General features: G+C 39.5%; 1 protein-coding gene across 6 annotated transcripts in view; it reads left to right on the top strand.

The window, feature by feature from the left end:
* Positions 1-20,960, top strand: part of SEC31A (SEC31 homolog A (S. cerevisiae)) — a 60,967-nt gene extending 40,007 nt beyond the window's left edge. For 3 of the 6 annotated variants that reach the window (XM_010845932.1, XM_010845930.1, XM_010845931.1), the window contains 7 exons: positions 2,916-3,042; positions 4,676-4,972; positions 11,810-11,868; positions 13,303-13,566; positions 15,912-16,031; positions 18,659-18,730; positions 20,116-20,960. In XM_010845932.1, coding sequence (XP_010844234.1) covers positions 2,916-3,042; positions 4,676-4,972; positions 11,810-11,868; positions 13,303-13,566; positions 15,912-16,031; positions 18,659-18,730; positions 20,116-20,295 — 1,119 coding nt within the window. In that variant the 3' untranslated portion in view covers positions 20,296-20,960. Of the gene's footprint in view, positions 1-2,915; positions 3,043-4,675; positions 5,018-10,226; positions 10,266-11,809; positions 11,869-13,302; positions 13,567-15,911; positions 16,032-18,658; positions 18,731-20,115 lie in introns of all 6 variants that reach the window. The other 3 variants (XM_010845927.1, XM_010845928.1, XM_010845929.1) reach the window with 2 other exon arrangements.
* Positions 20,961-21,177: the final 217 nt, after the last annotated feature.

Genomic DNA, 21,177 nt, shown 5'->3' with positions numbered 1-21,177 from the left:
TTTAAGCTAGGGAGATTTCTTATTTCTCCATCACTCAAACATATTGCACATGTACATCTGAAATTTTTACAATTTGATTCATCTAACAAACTGTTAGTAAAATGAGAACAATTTTGTGGGTGACTTGGTTACTTTTTTTTTTTTTAACATTTTTAGAAAATAGTCTTTTTCTAAGGTATATTTTCTGAGTCACTAGTGTGGGTGTTCTGTGTCTTCTGTATCAGCACAGTAGAGTATGCAGAATCCAAGTTGTTGTTTTTTTTTTTTTTTAACAACTTGTAAAGAGAAAAGCAAATGACCAAAGGTTTATGAAGTTGTAGGTCATGGGCAGTGCGAAGTGGTTATTAATTAACTCATTTATTTATTAAATAAAAATTAGCAAATGGTTAATGGTATAAAATGGGGCCTCTTATTGTCTTTTGCTATTCCATGTAGAAACTTGTATTTCCAGGCCAGATAACCTTCATGTTCTTAAATAAAATTTATTTTCATAAGTAATAAATAGTCTTGATTTATAACCAAGTTAGCAGGTACTCTGCCCATATTAAAATAGAACAGATTGCTAGTAGAATTGATGGAGTCATTTTTACATTTTGTTGTAGCAAAAATAAGCATAAAACCTTAAAAACTGAAAAAGATTCAGGCTTTTTTGTCAGTTATGCTTTTGCTTGGTACTTAATCAAGATTGGTTACGTTTGAATATAATTATAACTATCTATACTACTCTGCTTTGATTATTTTTTCATTCATTTGACAAATACAAATCTAAGAGCTTGCCTGTATTCTCCCTGTTGAGGGTGTGTTGGTAGGCAAAACAGTAAATTCCCCACTCTCATTGCTAGTCTTAGAAACCTGTTACATAGGGAGGGCACATCAGGTGATGGCTGGGAAGCTGAAAGGTGGTGGAGAAGCCAGTCACTAATCAGGATTTTAAGACATGAATTTGTCTTAAAATTTGACAAATTTAAGAATTTGTCAGCTAGGTAATAGTTAACAGGATTAGAACTCCTCAGCTCAGCACCTTGAGTTCGACCTCTCAGGGCACTAAAGTAAGGTGTTCTCTTCTTTGGGAGAAGACAGGTTTACTCCCTGAGTCCTCAAGTTCATCTGTCTTTCAGGGAAAAAGTGGAAACCTTAAAAGACTTTTGTTATACTTTGACCTAGTGGTCCGCTAGTTTAAGAAAAGGAAAACAAATTCAATCATGAACTAAGAGTAGTTTTTCATGATTAAAGCTTATGGTGTGCTGAATAAGGGCAGTGGCTTGTGGTTTTAAAGGAAGGCTTACAAGCGGGAGTAAAAGGATGAAAGGGAAGCCACATCAGGATTTCTTACTGCGACCAGCACATCTTGGCTACTAATTGTTGATATGATTGAGTTTCTACAAAGATTTACTTGACAAAAAATATTTTGATGGCTTTAAAAATTGATTTTGAAAGCCTCTGGACTCCAGGGTATAAGCAACACGGTGCAGTGTAGCGAACACTGGCTGGGAGTCAGCAGATGTGGAATCAGCCCGAGCTCCATCACCCCAAGTTTTCTGGACCTCAGCCAGCCCCTTCATTTCCCTGGGCCTTGTTTTTCCTCCATGGTAAACGGTAGGGATTAGATGGGGTGATCTTTAATATTCTCCGATTGTATGACTCTAAGCCTCATACAGAACTAACATGATTTTTGTAGCTCTAATGAAGTCCTGAAAAGGGAAGTATATAGCAATATGTCCACAGATACAATCGTAGCATGAATACAATTACTGCTTCAAAAATCACTTTTTTTCTCAATAACTGCCCCCCCCAACCCCCCGGAATGTCTTCTTTCTTTCCCTACTTACAGAACCTACCTTTCTCCACTTACTCCTGACACTTGAATGGCATTGTTCTTGTGCTTTGATTTAGTTTCCGTATTGATTTTTCTGCTATCTCCCTCTGCCTGTCCTCTTCAGAATGTGTGTTTTCTTTTGGAATCCCAGCTGCCCTGAAACCAACTGCCTGGCTAGTGTGCACTGCTGTCTCGCTGCTCTTTTTCGCTTTGCATCTGCCTGTTAGTGCCTTCAGGGATTTTTTTTTTTTCTTCTTTTAACATTTTCATTTTTTTATGTTCTGTGATTGGTATTTCTTTGTTCAATTCAGGTTAGAATTGCCCCCACTGTCACTACCTGGAGTAACAAAACTCCTACCGCCCTTCCCAGCCATCCACCTGCAGCCTCTCCCTCTGACACACAGGTATATCCTTCATTATCCCTCTTTGAGCAGAGTTCTGCTCACCTGAATATGTATGTAGTTATGTATCTTCTACCTACCTCGAGTTCCCCACCGCCATCTGTTTGTCTGCTTATTGCAGTTTAGTGCTTTTGGGAGGCAAGAAACAGGTTTTTTTGTGTGTTTTTTTTTAGCACAGCTTATTTTCTTATCACTCTCCTCTTCCTTGACAGTTCTAAATTGACTCGAACTAGAAAAACATCAACCAGGGTTCTATCAGTGGTTTAAATCTAATTTCACTGAAGATTTTTTCCCTTTTCTTTTCTTCTTTTCTTTTTTTTCCCCCGTTTTTAGCATTGCAAGAAATGCTAAAGAAGAAAAAAAAAATTCCCATGTGGCATGTATACTTACTTTCCAAAGCATTAGATACGGATGGAATTTAGTAGAGATGGAAAATCCTAGTGACTTTTTATAAATATCATCAATACTATTTTATGAGGCTATAGCATCTCTTGCCATTCATCGCTGTTATTACTTTGGACCTGTCTAATCTTTAAATCACGTACAACGTGTTGCTCAGAAAACATCAGTATGCATAGAGTGTAACTTTTTTTTGCATAAAATTTTTTTAAAATTTCATTTCAGAGATTATAAATCCGTCTGGTAAGATTCTTGGTTCCGAAGGTAATCCTCCTTTTTACCATATTCTCATTGCCTAGGGAGAAAATCCTCCACCTCCAGGCTTCGTAATGCATGGAAATGTTAGTCCAAATGTTGCCGCCGCCCAGCTTCCCACATCTCCAGCTCATGTGCACACCCAGGTACCACCTTATCCACAGCCACAGCGTAAGTAGTGTGACCCCGAAGCCCTGTCACAGCAGCATGTGTTCTCCAGTGTCGTGACGCTTTACCTTGGAGTTCCAAAGCCATGATCAAACCAGTTTTAACAAGTGAATAAAGAGCCATTCAGTGTAGGACTTGAGTCCGTGATGTAGAGAAACTTGGTTTCTCTGAGAGGCGTTCTGAACCAACCTGCCGGGAAACAGCACCCATGTCACTGCGTTCCGAACAGTGGGTTCTCCCTCCCGTTCCTGAGCCTGCTAGAGAGTCAGTCGTTCCATGATTTTGGCATAAAAAAACAGAATTTTGGAAATTATTTGGTGACATATACTTTTCCTTTAGTCAAGATGATGCAAACCATTTTTGGAAAAATGGCTCCAAGGGATGTTTCTTGTGGTTACCTTCCATTTATTTTTTTTTTTAAGGGATAGACTATATTTTAGAGCAGTTGTAGATTCACAGCAAAATGGAGTGGAAAGTCCAGAAAGTGTCAGTATGCCTCCTGCCTCCGTGCCCAGCCTCCCCCCCGCAGACACCCTGCCCCACGGTGGCGCGTTGTACAGTCGGTGAGCCTCCGCTGACCGTCATTAGTGCCCAATGTAGTTTACTTCAGTAGTTTACCTTCAGGCCTTGCACATTCCACAAATGTATAAGAATGATGTTTCTCCATTGGCTTTCATTTTTTTTTAAGAAACTATTTATACTTGGAAGGGAAAACATCATCACTATTTTAAAATTTAAACAAAAATGAAAATCTCAAAAGGAGAAAATTGTATGACCAACTACTGTAAAACACGAAGATATTGCCTAGCAAAAACTGGTCTTAATGAGGATATTCTGTGCTAATAAGATGTATGTTCTTACTTAACATGAATATAAATTTGATACAGCTTTTCACTCAGTGCTCAGTGTGAAAGTGCTATCTGTCTTCAGAGTAGACTGAGCACAGTTCTGTTAGATTCCCTCTGTGGAGGTTCACATTCTGGGCCTGGTCACTCAAAAGGGTAATGGTATCTTGAGTTCCAGTCTTTGTATTAAAACATTAGTTGACTGCCTGATTCCTTACTAACCAACTTTGTGTACTGTAAGAAATATAATTGTCAGGGATCATAGAGAGTTGCCTGTTAATCTGGAACTGTGCTCAAGCCTGGAGTTTGAGTAGCTTATGATTTTACTAGATGTTGGAGAAGGAGTCTGGTTCACAACAGTAGTGCTCACCCTGCAGTTGTTATGGTGGGAGAGATCTTGAGTGGCCACCAAGGCCCCTTAATTTGCAGTGTAAAGGAGAGTGTGCTTAGGATGTGTCATTCCTGCATGGCTCCATCTGGTGGCTAGTAGATGTCACTGCAGTCTTTTCACAGGCATAGAAGTCCCAGAAAAGGGTCAGTTCTTTGATTTTCATAGCCAGCCGCAGTCTGGAAACGGCAAGCTTCAAATATTGGGTCCAGTGACTTTTGATATAGTTAGGGCAGCTGACTATCAAAAGCATGACATTATTTTAAGTGGGTAATGTTTGGTTGTAACTTACTGTTACTAGAAGAATTGAAAATTTCCATAGAGTGAGTTCACTTGGATTTTCCATTGCTGTCTGATTAAATTTGTAACTAATTAAAATTTCTGTTTCTTCTCCTTGGTGTAGCTTATCAACCTGCCCAGCAGTATTCCTTCGGAACAGGGGGGTCAGCAATGTATCGACCTCAGCAGCCTGTTGCTCCTTCCACCTCAAATGCTTACCCTAACACCCCTTACATTCCTTCTGCTTCTTCCTACTCTGGGCAGTCCCAGCTGTACCCAGCACAGCACCAGGCCCCTCCACCTACCTCCTGCCCTGCCGCCTCTTTCCCTCCTCCCCCTTCCTCTGGAGCTTCCTTCCAGCATGGCGGGCCAGGAGCTCCATCAACGTCTTCAGCTTATGCACTGCCTCCTGGAACAACAGGTACACTGCCTGCTGCCAGTGAGCTGCCTGCATCCCAAAGAACAGGTCTGCGCTTGAAAGGGGTTTGGTTTGGCTCCCCCCACTTTGTTATTTCATGATCACATGGGTGGATGGAGGGGGATTATTTAACTGTAAACTGGGCAACAAGAGGTATTGATTGAATTTTACAACACATGCTATAACTATTTCTCAAAATGTGATTTTCCCATAATAAACTTTAGTTGCTAAGCAAGGAAAGCTTGAGTGCCTTAAAAGAGTAAAGAGTATATAATCTGCTGTTGAATTTAAAATAAGCGGTAAGAAATTAGTTGGCAAGAGACGTGCTGGTTGGAGCTAAATTTAATTGACACTAATTTCTTTACCAGAGTAGACCTGTGCTCTTGTGTTCTTCCTGAACTTTAAATTTTTAAAATTATTTGTGCCTTAAATTCGTTCATAGAGACTAAATAATGTAGGTATACACATTGTGTAATTTTGTTTGTAAAGGTGAGGAAGGATCTCAACATGTGTACTGAAAGGAAAAAAGCAAAAGAATGGAACTCATGACAGAGAATCTCTAAGACAGCAGAAAGTCAGTATACATCAGTATAGGGATTCTCCATTAGGACAGTTCTGTCCTCTCAAACAGTTTAGAAATTTCTAGGCAGTTTACTTGTTGTTAGTGGTCAAGTTCTGCCTGAAATTTTCTAATTAAAATCATAATTTAAAATTATTTTTATAGTGAAATACACAAATTTTTTTTATCTCTCACATTGCAATTAAGAATTATGTTCATTTTTCAGAAGTAGGTAACATTATCTGATCTTCATATTAGAATTGTAAAAGAGGCCTATAAAGTATGTATTATAAAAAAAGAGATCAGTTAATTGGGATTAAGAACCACTGACATACTAAAGAATACAGGCTTTGGAGTCAGACTTCCTGTGTTTATATCCCAGCTTCACTCTTTCCTAATAGTTACGTGATCTTGAATAAGTTACTTAATGTAAACCTCAGTTTCCTCATAATAAGAGTAGTACATACTCATAAGCTTATGAAAAGGATTGAGTGCATTAATACATTGAAAACGTTTATGGACAGTGACCACAGAGTGAGTTAGCTGTGACTATGCAAAACCTCACTCACAGTTAGAGCTCTGTGCCTTTTGGTAACTGAAATTAGTTTCCCTTGCCGATTATAGTTGACGGCTTTTAACTAGAAGGACAAAACAGGAGTGAGTCTTGCTGTCGGATACCAAAGTTGCTCCTGGAAGTCCAGTATAAATTTTCTCTCTCTTTATCTGCTAAGCAGTAGCTTTAATAACTGAAAACACTTATCATATAATAAGATTTATTAAGGAAGTACTTTTTTCTTGAAGTCTTATGGATCCAGAATTGTACACATTATCTCTTTCTCTCTTTTTTGGTATATATTCAGACTACCAAAAATTCATACAATATGTATCACCCTTTACTGCACAAATAAAATTTATATAATTTTCAATACAGAAAATTCAGATTGATATTTAGAAAGGAGTGTTAGTTCAGTTGTAAAGTTCAAAAAAAAATTTAAACCTGGATAAGTGAAAACAGTATCCGTTCTGAATGGTTGAGTAATAAGAGATGGAGTGAAAGATAGGTTTAAGTAAATCCTCAAGTAAGGAGGTACTGCAGAGAAGTGGGGGATCAAACTCTCATTTACTGAACGTACATTGGACATGTACCAGTGCTTGCCATCTTTTTTCTTATTTAGTTCTCATAGCCATGAAAAATAGGAATAATTATTTTTTTAAAAATTGACATGAGGAAGCTTGAGTTTCCTAGGGTTACATAGCATTCTCATGACGGCACGGTCATGATTGTCAAGTTGAGGCACAAACCCAGGTCCCTCGGTCTGCGGAGCCTGTGTCCGTTCTCTACCAGATGGTCTACTGGCACAGCGATAAAGAACCCGCCTGCCAGTGCAAGAGGTGCAGGTTCAGTCCCTGGGTCAGGAAGCGTCCCTGGAGTAAGAAACGGCAACCCACTCTAGTACCCTTGCCTGGAGAACCCCGTGGACAGAGGAGCCTGGCGGGCTACAGTCCGTCACGTCTCAGAGTCAGATGAGATAGCGACTGAGCACACGCTAGTCCTGATGGAAGAGACTGAAATAGCTATCAGTGTTGGAATTACAGGAACATTTAGCATCACTGCTTTAAGTATTTGTTACTTCATCATCTAAATCAACTCTTTGCATGGGTATTTTTTCCCTCCTTGAGCTGAAGTGTGTTCGGCCATGTAAGTATTTGCTTATGTGCAAAGTAACTGTTCTAACCTGGCTGAGAAGCAGAGTAACTAATAGGAAGAAGAAGCAATACTCAGTATGTGCTAAGCTGGCTGCTGTGTTATCTCTTGCATGTTAATAGTCTCTATATTTTAATTAACAGAGCTTTACCTTATTTTTTGATTTCCTGAAAACTTTGCTTAGGTTATACAGATAATTGTCACTAAAAGTTTTACCTTTGTTCCAGTATATCTTAGATTATTATATCATGGTTTTCTATAGGACTTGGAAATTCAACTGGTAAATTGTTCTTGATAAACACTAGAATTTTCAGACCTCCGTTAGTGAACCACAAGGCGATGTGCCTGCTACTCAGAGAAGCTCATGCTGCCATCATCACGACACTCATTCAGTAAATTCTTACTGAATGCCCATTCAGTCTATGATCAGAATTACTCCAGGCAGAGGTAGGAAGGCAGAAAAGTACGTGCGTGTCTAGTGAATTGCACGTAGCTTTGTTGTCAGTTGGAACATAAAATTTGTATTTGGGCCAAATTTTGGAAATCATTACATTTCAAGGCAAGAAACTTTAGGTACCTGGTTTTTAACCTTTTCAACAGCAGAAAGGAGCATGATTGCCTGCCTTCCTTTCTCCGGCTAATTCTGTTTTACCTTATGTTGTTAGAAAATGACCACAAGGATACGTTCTTTGTCAATTTTAATTCTGAATTTTGTTACCCCTTTTAAAAAACACAACATGCTCAGCTTACAGGGGAAGGGGGAGGTGTGTGGTTAATGAGGATGCTCTTTTCTCTCTGTCTCAGATTATCTTCTAGCTAGAAGTCTCCATGCCATTGGCACTAGTATCTTTTCCACTGAAAATACCTTAACCAGTGCGTAGATGCTACCATTGTGTTCTTCCAGTTATACCTGCAAAGGTTCCCAGGGGAAGCAGGAGTCAGGGATGGATGGGAGCAGCTCCACGTCTCTCTGTGAGGCCGAGCGGTTCTGTGTTCCCCAAAGACCCTGCGGAGGACAGACCCCTACACCGAGGTGGACAGGGGTCTGCAGTATCCAGTGACATGCCACAGTCGGTTTTTAAGTTAATTTTTTATTAATTTTTTACTGTAGGATTTTGAAAGAGCTCAAATAACATAAAAATAAAATTATAATTCTGCCACCCTTGTATGACCACTGATAATTTAGGTGCATTTATTCATTTCATACATGTATATGCATACATTATACGTATGTGTGCATGTATTAAGGTTTTTAATGTAAAATAGACTGTACATTTACCGTTTTCATCATTTTTAAGTGACATTCAGTGCATTTCCATTGTTGTACAATCATCACTACTAACTGCAGAAGTTTTTCATCATCCCACATTGAAATTGTGCAGCCTTTAAAACTCCTCATTTTCCCAGCCCCTGCTCACCAGTGTTCTACTTTCTGTCTGTATATATTCTACGTACCTCATGTAAGTAGTCATTTTTAGAGGACGTTTTAGAAGACAATTTTGTCTTCTTGTAACTGGCTGTTTCACTGTCTTTAAGATTCATCCATGTTTGTAACATGTATCAGAATTTCCTTCTTAAAGCTGAATAATAATCCAAATCACCAAACAGTTTGCATCTTCAGAGCTTTTAGAGCTGCTGCTGAATTATTTACGGAACGTAGTGGTCCTTCGCTTTACATCCACTCTTATGTATAGGCCACATCTTGTTTGTCCACTGTAAACCTACACACGGGCGTTTCGGCTGTCTGAATAACGCTGCTGTGAACAGGAGGATGCAAATGTTTGCTCAGCTCCTGGTTGCAGTTCTTTTGGGTATATACCCAGAAGTGGAATTGCTGGCTCAAGGAGTAATTCAGTGTTTAATTTTTTGAGGACCCACCACACTGTTTTCCATAGTGGCGGCACTCCTCTCCGCCTGCACCAGCAGTGCATCAGGGTCGTTTCTCCGTGTGAAGACAGTTGAATTCCTGTGAGTTGTATGTGCCTGTTATGTGCCTTCACCACACGCTTTTGACTGGAGGCTAGGGCCTAGCCCCACCCCGAATACCTGACGACTTTGGAGTTGCTGTCTTAGTTCCAGCCTTCTTTCCTCTTGTCCACTGCCTGAACCTTCGGTTCTTTTAAGGAAGACTTGTGCTAAACAGTCTGCACATCTGTGTGTTCTTACAGAAAAGACAATGTGAGGCGGTTACACAGTCACTGGGCCTGATCCGGTGTATGTTCCCATTCATGGTGTGACCCCAGAAATTACAGTTCCTCCAGAATGCAGGCCTTTGGGGCCTCCCAGATCCAGCAGCAAAGTAGTACCCCCTCTTTAAGGTTGTCTAACATGCTGATTATGTTTAGCAGTGTAGTGCTGAAGTCTGCACAACAGGGCAGAAACCCTCCCATTTCTTTGTAAAACCCTGCTACTTAAAAAGGGCTTGGACCCGCAGCATTGGCATTTCCTGGGAGCTAGCCGAGACAGTAGACTCTCAGACCCTATGCTGTACCTAGTGAATTAGAATCTGCATTTTTGCAAGGTCCTCAACTGATTTGGATTCAAGCTTTAAATAATGCTAAAATGGACACAGTTACAACATGTTAGGCAGTGCTCTCCTCCCTCCCTGCACCTTGATATTACTGAGCTTCATTGATCAAATGGTAGAGAAACAATCCACGCAAACAGTTGGGGAAATAATGTTATCTTAAGTAGAAAGGAACAAAATTTTCGCTTTAAAGAGACAGCTGGCATAATAAGAGAATATAAGTGTTTAAGAGCTAATTGGGTCTGACACATTTAAATGAAAGAGCTTTGCCCACAAACTGATGACTTTCTTAATTAGATAGAAGCCATTTCATGTGATTTGATTTAAAAATAAGGTTTTTTTTTCCCTTACAAAAGTAGTTTGTTCTTTCCTGAGGTTAACAGAGGGAGCAGAAACAATTAGAAAATGAGTTTAGAATGTCTTTGATGATAATACTGTTTAAGTGACTTTTACATTTTGTCTACAGAAAATCAGTCAATGCAAGACCAGGCATCTATATTGGAAGGTGAATTAGTTACAGAATGTATATTTGGAAATCTTCGAATCATTGAATATAATTAATGAATGAACATTCACAATTATGCATGTGAACTTCAAAGCAATGATATCCTAAATCTGACCAGTATCATTTTTAAAATTTGGCTTCTTAATTGAATCAAATCGTAGAACTGATGAAATTAACATAGTGTCACAAATGATTTTGAATCATAAAAGTTGTATATTGGATGTAGACAAAAAGACAAGGCTATACCAATATTGTCTTAGATATAAGAAAGATTAGAATGTGATGGGAAAGGCGTGAATGATTAGTTTGTGTATAACCAGAAGTTTAAGAATTTGTTAAGTGGATAGCAACATGTGGTTTAATATTTTGTGACTGCCTCCTGAGTGTTTTGAGGCTCATTTGGCATTCCGTCTCCTAGTCAATGTGTAGAAAAGTAATTCTGTTTTTAAAATCAAGGCAAATGAGTTCATGCTGGCTAGGAGAAAATCTTGTTTTTTAAAAGAAATTTCTATGACATTATGTTCTTTGGTTTGCGAAGCAAGTTTGTTGTGATTTAATATCGTGGATATCAATTGAGCAAAAATAAAATGCCGAAAGAATTTTAATTTGTTTAAAGAAGAATAATTTTTTGCTTTTACATATACACATACACAAAACTCAAACGTAAGAGGATTATGTTGTGATTTAGTAAGTATCCTACTCCTGGCATGTTTTGTTCCTTTTTTCTTTAAAGATAAAGGCAGCTAAGTATTCAATACCTTACGAGTTCTGCTACTGATGTTCATGTCTCATTTTGAGATGACAGGTTTTGGGAGATCTGGGGCGGGGGGAGAAAAATTTACCAAAGATGACAGTAGTTTAATTTTCCATTTGCTGCCAGCCTGGAATTTTTTTGTGTATGTGGCAGTGAAAAAAAAAAAAATCTTACTACAGATATTTGAATGCACTTTTCTACTTTGAGTTAAGATAATTCTTAACTCAAAGGTAGTAAAACATACTGGTATTGTGCAGTTGGGCTGTTTTTCATTTTTTAACAGTGTTTCTACCATGCGGATGATTTGCGTTTCCTGAATTGCTTGTGTTTAATTGCTTTCTTAGGAAATAGGAGATTGCTACTTTTATTCTTTTTTGTGTGTGTTGAATACATCAGGAACCTTTTTTTTTTTTTTTTTTTTTTTTTTAGCAGATTCAGGTGATTTATTTTTTCTTTTTTGGGAGAGAATTGTTTGATCTTTGAAAGTCATGTACCAATATAGACATAAAAGCTTCACTATCCTTAAATTTAGCACAGCTATTTCCCTTTAAAAGGAGTAATATCAAGATATCCTGCTTTCTAAGCCAGGGCCCTGTGATTGATTACCAGAGGGTTCGATAATGAGTTTGTGAATCCAGGGCTACACAGTGATCCCAGCAGCTCAGCTGGTAAAACTTTTGTGACAGTTATCTCAGGGTGAAGGTAGAATTTGAAGGTATTATATGATGATACAATTTAGTTTTCTCTTTCCAGGATTCTAAAGGAAAATGCTCTCTATTATCTGTTACAGGTCCTCAGAATGGTTGGAATGATCCGCCAGCTTTGAACAGAGGACCCAAGAAGAAGAAGGTACTGGAAAAAGATGTCTATTCAGTTGCCCCCAGATGTGCTCTCAGTCATGTAGCCACTGAAGCACACTACACTCACTGTCCTTTAAAGGCAGAGCTTACTGACTGCTGTACTTAATGCGTGTATTTTAACTTTCATCTTCTAATCCATGAAGGGAAGGAAAATACAGGACAGTACAGTGGTATGAATTAAACCCCTTTTAGAAGACAAGATATGTAAATTCCCAATGTCTGTTTCAAAGAGTAGGAAACAAAATTTCAGGTTACTCAAATGAATTTCTTTTTTAGGAGTTACTTTGGTTTTGGGTCCCAGCAGTAATCATGAATTCGTAATTATATTTTGGACTATTTTTATCTATCACATATGATATGAAAAGAAATAGCCTTGTTAGCTGAGCATCATTTAGAGCATAGCATAAGGTTCTTCTTTTATCGCAAGCCATTTTCTCCTTTTTTTTTCTTTACTCCTAGTGATTTCTGTCCCCCAAGTACAGTAATGAGAGGCCAGAACATAAAATTGGGAGATACTAAATGAACAGAATCCCCCAAATTATGTCAGTGATACTCAGAAACTTAGTCTACTACTCTGAGTGTGATTGATCACTAAGTTAGGTATCACTTAATGGTCTCGGCAAAGGGTATTATATCTGATCACTTGACACACACACACACACACACACATTTTTGGCATTTCTTATCCCAGTATAGCTAAATACAATTCTCCATCCTCTTTCAACAACGCCATGGTTCTGGCCCATTATGGGATGAGTGTGGAAGGCAAAGGGGAGAGGCTGAGAGATCCAGGTTTGAGTCTCCAACCCCCTTAGCCAGATTAGCTTTACTTCTACGTTTCACTCTAGGATTCTGCATAAAAATCCATTTTCAAAAGTATTCTACTGTTACTAAAAAAGTTTTTAGCCACAGAATGATCTAACTCCCTTATTCATTTTTTAAAACTGAAGTATAGTTGATTCAAAGTGTTGTTAATTACTGCTGTATAGCAAAGTTTAATTCAGTTACACATACGTATGTTCTTTTCCATTATGGTTTATCATAAGATGCAGAATATATTTCTCTGTGCCGTACAGTAGGCCCCTGTTATTTATCCATTCTATATATAAAAGTTCACATCTGCTCGCCCCAGGTCCCACTCCATCCCTCGCTCAGCCCCCTGCCCCTTGGTAACCACCGGTCTGTTCTGTGTCCATGGTTCTGTTTCATAAGTAAGTTCGTTTGTGTCATAGTTTAGAGTCTACGTGTAAGTGATGTCACATGGTATTTGCTTTCTCTTTCTCACTTAACTTCACTCAGTATGATAATCTCTAGTTACATTCATGTTGCTGCAGATGGCTAACTCCTGCATTTAAAGCTGAGGAAATGTTGTTATACCATTTTTTTCTTACTCTCGGTGCCTTTTGTGTCCATCTTTTAAAAGATGCCTGAGAACTTTACGCCTCCTGTTCCCATCACATCACCAATCATGAACCCCTTGGGTGACCCCCAGTCTCAGATGCTGCAGCAGCAGCCTTCAGCACCAGTACCACTGTCCAGCCAAGCTCCGTTCCCACAGCCACACCTCGCCGGTGGCCAGCCCTTCCGTGGCATCCAGCAGCCCCTCAGTCAACCAGGCATGCCTCCGTCATTTTCAAAGCCCAATATCGAAGGTGCCCCTGGGGCTCCCATTGGAAATACCATGCAGGTAACAGTGAATCTGTGGAAGTGGGAGATGGCTCTATTTCAGTGTGTTTTTTCAAGGTGTTAACTTTTATGGTTATACCTTTATTACTATCTCAGTTTGATTTCAATTTAGACAACTTAGGTAAAAAAGAACTTTTTTTTTAAGATCACACATGTACAGTATTTTCCAGTGACGTGGCCATATGTGAACGTTCTAGAAAGGGCTTATGTATTTACTAGTATATGTTAACAGTAACTTTGCAATTGCAGTATTTCATTTCATCTGCTCAGTAGCCACAATTTAAGATCAGTTGAATACATATTGGCATCCAAGGCTGCTCAGCAGAAGCTGTTTCCAAAGGGTTTTTTCCTTTAAAATGTAAAATAAAAATATAATGACTTTGATCTTTTCTTGTATGTGTGTAAGAGCTAATAATATAGCTATATCCTTGGATAGAGATATCAGTTCATACTTGCTTTTCACATACAAGCAGCTAGTTGGCAGGGCTCTCAGTAATGAAAAAATCTTATCAGGTTTCCATGTAACTGACTTAGGCATAAAAGGTAATCTTGATCTATTCATGAAAAATAAAGAGGTTGGGTCACAGTTCAACATAAGAAGATGAAATATCCTGCCCAAGTATATAAAACTAGTTCTTCTGTCATTGTCTTTGACTCATTGAAGTCAAATTTATAAAGATTGTGTCTACCATAAGAGTATGTTTTGCTGTTAAGAGAGTTCTTAGATATTAACAGTAGCATTATAAACTCCAGTGTTCTGATGGAGGTGGGAGGACCTGCTTCTTTTCACAAGAAGATATACTTAATATGCATTGTTAGTTTCCATGATTACAAGTCTGTGCCATTTGTGAAGCCATTCATTTGTGTTGGGACCTGGGAGTTCGTGCTACACTCGTCTGGACCAGAACTTCAGTTACCATGGAGAGGGAGAGCGCCATGGATGTGTGTGGTTCAGCCAGGCCATGATACCCAGCTCCCTGTCCACTTGGATGTTTCTGAGGCCCTTCACGCTTAGTATATCCAAAGTCCAATTCATAGTCCTCCTCCCAAACCTAGTTGTCTTTTGGTGTGTCTTGTTTCAATTAATGCCACCATAATCCTTTCCATTAATCCAGCCAGAAACCTGGGCATCTTTATACTCTGTATCCTTTAACCTGTTTTCAGATCTATCCCCACATCTTGTTGTTATTACTGTAAAGTCTCTCTCCCCTCCCTTCTCTGTGTTTCCATTCTAGTCCATACTACCTTTGTCTCCATTCTCCAGCAGTACAGGAGCCTCTCACTGGTCTGCCAGCATCTGCTATGACCCACCTCTTCTCTGGTCTTAGCTCATCGTTGCTTGACATGTTACCACAGCCCACTGTTCTCAGGATAAGGACCAACATTTTTCATATTACCTGGACGCTCCCAGCTCCTACTCCTCTTTGCTGTCTTCTGCTCCCGCCAAGCTGACCTCCTTTCAGTCCCTGTATCGTCATCTTTCCTGTGTACTTGTTCTTCTGTCTGGAATGCACTTTTTCCCCTGTTTAACTCCTACTTAACCTTCTGATAAAACTTCCTTAAAGAGCCTTCCCCTCAATTAAATCGCAGTTATATTGTCTGTTGGTTCCAGTGATGTGAACTTAACCACAGTTGCTGTTTTACATACACTTATGACATTTTTAAACTTTCCCTCCTGCTAGCCTGTAAACTCCCTGAGAGATAAGATTATTTCTGTGTTGATTCATCAGTGCCTAGTACATAATTGCCTAATATTTTCTACGAATGAATATAATCAATCAAAACTTGAAGCACTTACACATTCCTTCTTTGTTTATCCATCTTATGCATTCAGTTAGGTCATAGTCTCTTCTAACCTTTGATTTAATCTCACAGTTTGATAAAAGACCAGTTAACGAACCTCCAAGACTGTTGGAATAAACAAGAAGGAGCCAACAAGCAAAGAATGCAAGACTGTTGGAATAAACAAGGAGCCGACAAGCAAAGCAAGCAGTCACCCCCACCAGCCAGCTTCATAAATGCCTGGTTCTTTGTTTCTTACTGGCATGGTCCTCTTGCCCATCAGTTATATACAATCATGATCAACATATGTTCCATGATTAAACAAATACTTTATACGCAACCCTGTTTTTGAAAATAGAAGCTGTAGGAAGACTGCCTGTATCTTCTATTGAATATCTGATTTTTCTGTTTGCTTATCCCAGGTGATTCCACACGTTCATTTTTTGTTTGATTTTGAATAGCCTATCTATAATTAGTTGTTTGCTCTTTATGACAGATTCAGGACTTTGTATACAGGTAGTTTCTGGTCATTTCTGCTCATTTTAATGGTATTATTTCTTCCAGCATGTGCAATCTTTGCCAACAGAAAAAATTACCAAGAAGCCTATTCCAGATGAACACCTCATTCTAAAGACCACGTTCGAGGATCTTATTCAGCGCTGCCTCTCTTCAGCCACAGATCCTGTATGTGTTTTTTATTTTGTTTAATTAAAAGATTCCATTATGGAGCTCTTTTATATTTATTGCTTTAAGTCTTACAAGATGTATTTTGAAAGTTTTTACAAAAGTAGTAAAGCTAGCATTTATTATGGTTTGCTTTACATATAAAAGCATTCTCAGTTGCTTTTTACATATAACTTTATATAATCCTTAAACCAACTGCATGGAGGTAGGTTTGTCATATTTATTTACAGATGAGGAAGTTAAGGCACAAAATAGCTATAATCCAGGCAGAGCCAGCATTCAGACCTAGTCTGGCTCCAGAATTCATGTTCTCAACCCCTGAGCTGCACTGCCTCATCGGCAGACATCACATCTGGCACAAGAATAGGGCAGAATGCTAAAATACAAGAAACTCAGACTTGGGGTTTCTTTCAGAGTGTATGTCTAAAGGTTTTAGAAGTAGGGACTTCCCTGGCAGTCTAGTGGTTCAGACTTTGCCTTCCAATGCGAGGGATGCAGGTTCAATCCCTGGTCGGGGAGCTAAGATCGCACATGCCTCATGGCCAAATAAACAGAACGTGAAACAGAAGCAGTATTATAACAAACTCGATAAAGACTTTTAATATGGTCCACATCAAAACATCTTTTTTAAAAAAAAGCTTTTAAAAATAGACAATCTTTAACTTTGCAGAGTCCTTAACAGTTCAGTGTTTTAGATATTGGAATCATATTCATAGTCAAAGCGACTGATGTGACTTAGTTTATTAGAGGATGTCTGGGTATTGGCAACAACAAAAATTCCACAAAGCCAGTCTTGTTCGAGATGAAATTTCAGTTTCTGCCAACAAGCATAATGTTTATTTAGTCACTGGCCAGTTGTCTGCTTGCAAACACAGCCTCTGGAGTTTGCTGTTTCATCAGACGTTGAGTATTAATATGTGCCGCCTTCTGCTAGTCTTTTGAAAAGCAGTTTGCTGTACGGACAGTATCAGGAGGGCAAAGGCAGGGGAAAGTTAACATAAACCTTAGCCCAGTATCAGGAGGGCAAAGGCAGGGGAAAGTTAACATAAACCTTAGCCCCTGGCATTCTGGGAGTGATAGAAGGACCAGGCAAGGAACAGAGAACGGGTGAAGCTGATAAACAGGCAGGTGTGTACTGTCTCCTGGCACACCTCTAAACAGAGAGGTCACCATCATGCAGAGTAGAGCAGTCCTAATGGGAGAACTTCAGTCTCCCTTCAGGCATGAGTCAGTGTGAATAGAAGCTGGCAGGACGCATAGGGCACGGCCTCGCTTAGTACACTTTTGTTGAGCTTCAGCTCCTCCAGGTCACAGTATCTGTCACCTCCTTTCTCGTGACCCAGGACCAGGCAGAAGATAAAGACAGACTGTTCCTGTCAGTATTTGAGGAAGAAGTTCTGACACTGCCCAGGACTTTGAACCGTCCACAAAAGTCCATTTTAATGCAGTACTCGAAATCATGTTTATGGTTTCGCTTTGTTCTTATTTTCACTTCAGTTCAGTCCAAATGACACAAAGTCACGTTACAGCACGGCTTGGTTTGTAAGGCTGTCCTTGATGGCTTCAGCCTTTCCTCCCTCCTCTTCTGACATACGGACGTGCCTTCCTCAAACACAGCAAGACGGCGTCAGCATCGGAGGTTTTGTAGCTGCCCCTTCTACCCAGGGTTCTTCCCCAAAGAATGGCAGGGCTCCTGCTCTCTTGTTCCCAGTGCCAGCTCAGGTGTCCCGTGAGCCACCCGGACTTTCTCAGCACCTCGTGCTGCCAACACCGCCCACACCCTTACCCCGCGACCTTTCTTCATGCTGCTCGTCACCATCTGACCGCAGCGTATTGTTTAGTTATCTTTTTCCCACCCAATAGAATATGAGCTCCGTGAGACACAAAACCATCCCCAGCATGGCACACAGTAGGCATTCAATAAATACTGAAAAATAGTATCACTTCTAGGCATAATGTAGGTCATTAAGTTAATCACAGTATGATTTTAAACTTTGAGACTAGTTTTCCCTCACTATACTGAGTGCTGGAGAAGGGTAGGAGGACTCATTTAATTTAAGAACTCTTTTTTAACACTTCCCTCTTAATAATCTTAAGATGTCAGAAGATAATTTTCTCCTTTTTCTTCTTTTGGTGTTTTAAAGGCCCAGAATACGATAGGATTAAATGTACCAAATGTGATTGAGTGTATTCTTGAGGTTAAAAAAAGACCCCACAGTTTACCCATATGTTTGCTTCCTGGCTGCCGTAACATTCTTGTGTAATGCACAGTGACTGTTAGGCCTCCTTTTCTGTAGTGCAGGGCCCATTGCTGCCTCCAGGTGGCCCTTGCTGTTGCTTGTGGACGTAGTGTCGTTGGACACACACACCTCAAGTGTGTCGCAGAGCCCCTGAGATCCAGCCAGAGTCCCCTTGTGCACACCTCTGGCCCTGCCTGCCTCGATAGATAACTGTTCTCTGTTCTAATCATCTGTTCAAGTTCCTTGGTGTAAGGTATTGGCATTTCTTTATAAAACAAAGCTGTTCAACACCATGATTATAAGCTTTAGTGAAATGAGATGGGGTAAGTTCTTGGGATAAAAGCTATTGTTCAAATATAGCATCTCTGGTTTTTTTCTCTTCTGCAGCAAACCAAGAGGAAGCTAGATGATGCCAGCAAACGTTTGGAGTTTCTGTATGATAAACTTAGGGAACAGACGGTAAGTTCGTGGAAAAGAAGGGTTTATGATAAACATTTATTCCTGGTTGCTAGTCATATATATGTGTCGGATGAGAACTTGCATGTCATAGGTAGTGTATCGTATGTAGTGTGTAGTACATAGTATGGAGTGTGTTTGGGGGAAGAATGATCATGACGGCTACAGACTGAGCTTTGCTCTGTCTAAATCTTACATTTCAGTCATTGGGGATAAGGGCATAGGGCTGTATGTGTGTGTGAGAGAGAGAGAAGTTTTAGCCTTTTTATAACAGAATATAATCTAGCCCACATTGGCTCTAAGGTTACTGGCCTTCTGTTCATATTTATATGTGCCTTGAATTAAGAAATCAAAGAGTAGGCAGATACTCTGTTTTTCCAGAGACCAAATCTGTCATCTTTCTCGTAGTCTTAAGACTCTGACCCTTTTCTTTTACAATATCTGTTACCCAAAGGCAACGCCAAACGTAGCCAGTGTGTGTACCTGTGAAGACAGTCAGCAGTGAGGAGCAGACACTGTGTCTTCTGTTCTCTGTCCCACCACCTCTCCATGCCTCTCTAGAATTGTTTTGTTTTTTAATGAAAACACTTGGAGAGGAAAAAAAAAGTTGGAGTTTTTCATACTTTTGCATTTTAGCATTCCTCTTCCCCATCCCCCATATCAGTCCCATCAGATAAAAATAACCATTTAGCATGAGACCCCAACCAGAGAAAATTACTATAGCAGTGGAAAGGGGTGTCGCCCATGGACTGATCCAAAAAAAAAAAGTCTTCTCTGAGAAGTATGGAAGCCAAGTAATGATATGGAGAGGAAAAACAACTATAGGTCTTATGGTTTTAAGAGATGACAGGACTATAAAAAGCAGTTAAGAATGAGCAAATTGAGTCCATAACGAGGACTGTTGCCCTCCTGATGAAAGTGGACCAGGAATACAGGGTTTCTGTTGTCAACAAGGTCTTATAGTAAATTGGGCGCCTACTACAGGATGTCATGATTAAGACTCTAACTTCTTCATGTACAAAGGAGACACTTTCAGAGCTGTGAGGCTATATCTAAAGTAATGAAGATTTAAAGCTGTTAAATGGAGAAAGACATTAACTTTCCAATTTAAGGGAGGAGATCTGGCTGCTTTCCTCTAAGAAAATACCTAGCTGATCATCTGTGTGTAGTTCGTAAATAATTCCTTACATAAGTCATTGTGTCGTGGTTCCATTTTATAACTTGTGTGTTGTTTGGTCTGAGAAACTTTCTAGAACTGCTCACCAGTTTATTCATTTTTTTAAATAATGTATATTTCAAACTCCTGGTAAATGCCAGGGTTTCATGTTTATAGCAGGTCTCATGGAAGATTCTCCTTTAATTCGCTCTGTATTCCACCTTGATTTCAGCTTTCACCAACAATCATCAACGGTTTACACAACATCGCGCGGAGCATCGAGACCCGAAACTACTCAGAAGGCTTGACTATTCACACCCACATCGTTAGCACTAGCAACTTCAGCGAGACCTCCGCTTTTATGCCCGTTCTCAAAGTTGTTCTCACCCAGGCCAACAAGCTGGGTGTCTAAAGGACGGCTTTACTTTCAGCCAATATCGCCGTTTTTCCAAAGAAACATGTTTTAAACGATGATAAGATATGGACCAATCCTCCTTAGCATGTTTCCATAGCAGCCAGTCAAAACCATTCATGTTGTTTCTGCAGATGTATTCACGTTACTAGACCTGCTCAAAACCCTGGTGCTTTCTTTTGTTTTAATCTTTTATTGCCCGTGATGATTTTCCTATTTCCTGCAAAAAATGGATTTCCTGGATTACACATAGTATGCTTTCCCGAAATATTCTGATAAAATCTGGTTTTTGAAACCTCAGTTTGCTCTTTGGAAAAGGAGCCTTTGGTTATGCAGTACGCAGAGCCGAAACTCAGTTTCTTTCATGTCCTCCCAACTTCCTCCATGTCGATCAGATTAAAGTGTGTAATCCTATTTATGTGTATGTAGTCTTTTTTTTTTTCTTTAAACAGCTACTCACAGTTTAAAGTTTTATTTTTTGTGTCTTTGGCTTCACTTTGGTCCTGAACAAATAACTAAATCTAAAAGAAGCTGCTACACAGATTTTAGCAAATACTAATGAAAAGTGGGATCACTGGCTTTAAGTATCTATAGGAAAAGATTGAACATTTTCATTCTGTAGAATGCATTGAACTTTTTTCTATTAATAAATGTTTTTAATATTCTGTTTGAGTTTTTAGACTGAGTTGTCTCCATTTTATATTTAGAAATTTATTCATCTTTTTTTTTTTTTAAGTTACCTGTATCTCTGAGGTTTAAGTTCAGGAAGAAAACTTGTACTTGTTTTTTTGGCCATGCCATTCAGCATGTGCACGTCTAGTTCGCCGACCAGGGATGGCACCCACGCCCTCGCACGGGAAGCACGGAGTCTCAACCACTGGA

Source organism: Bison bison, unplaced genomic scaffold (genome assembly GCF_000754665.1).
Source record: "Bison bison bison isolate TAMUID 2011002044 unplaced genomic scaffold, Bison_UMD1.0 scf7180017864228, whole genome shotgun sequence".
Taxonomy (NCBI): domain Eukaryota; kingdom Metazoa; phylum Chordata; class Mammalia; order Artiodactyla; family Bovidae; genus Bison; species Bison bison.
The sequence above is the reverse complement of the archived record's forward strand: the minus strand, read 5'-3'. Positions and strand labels throughout refer to the sequence as shown.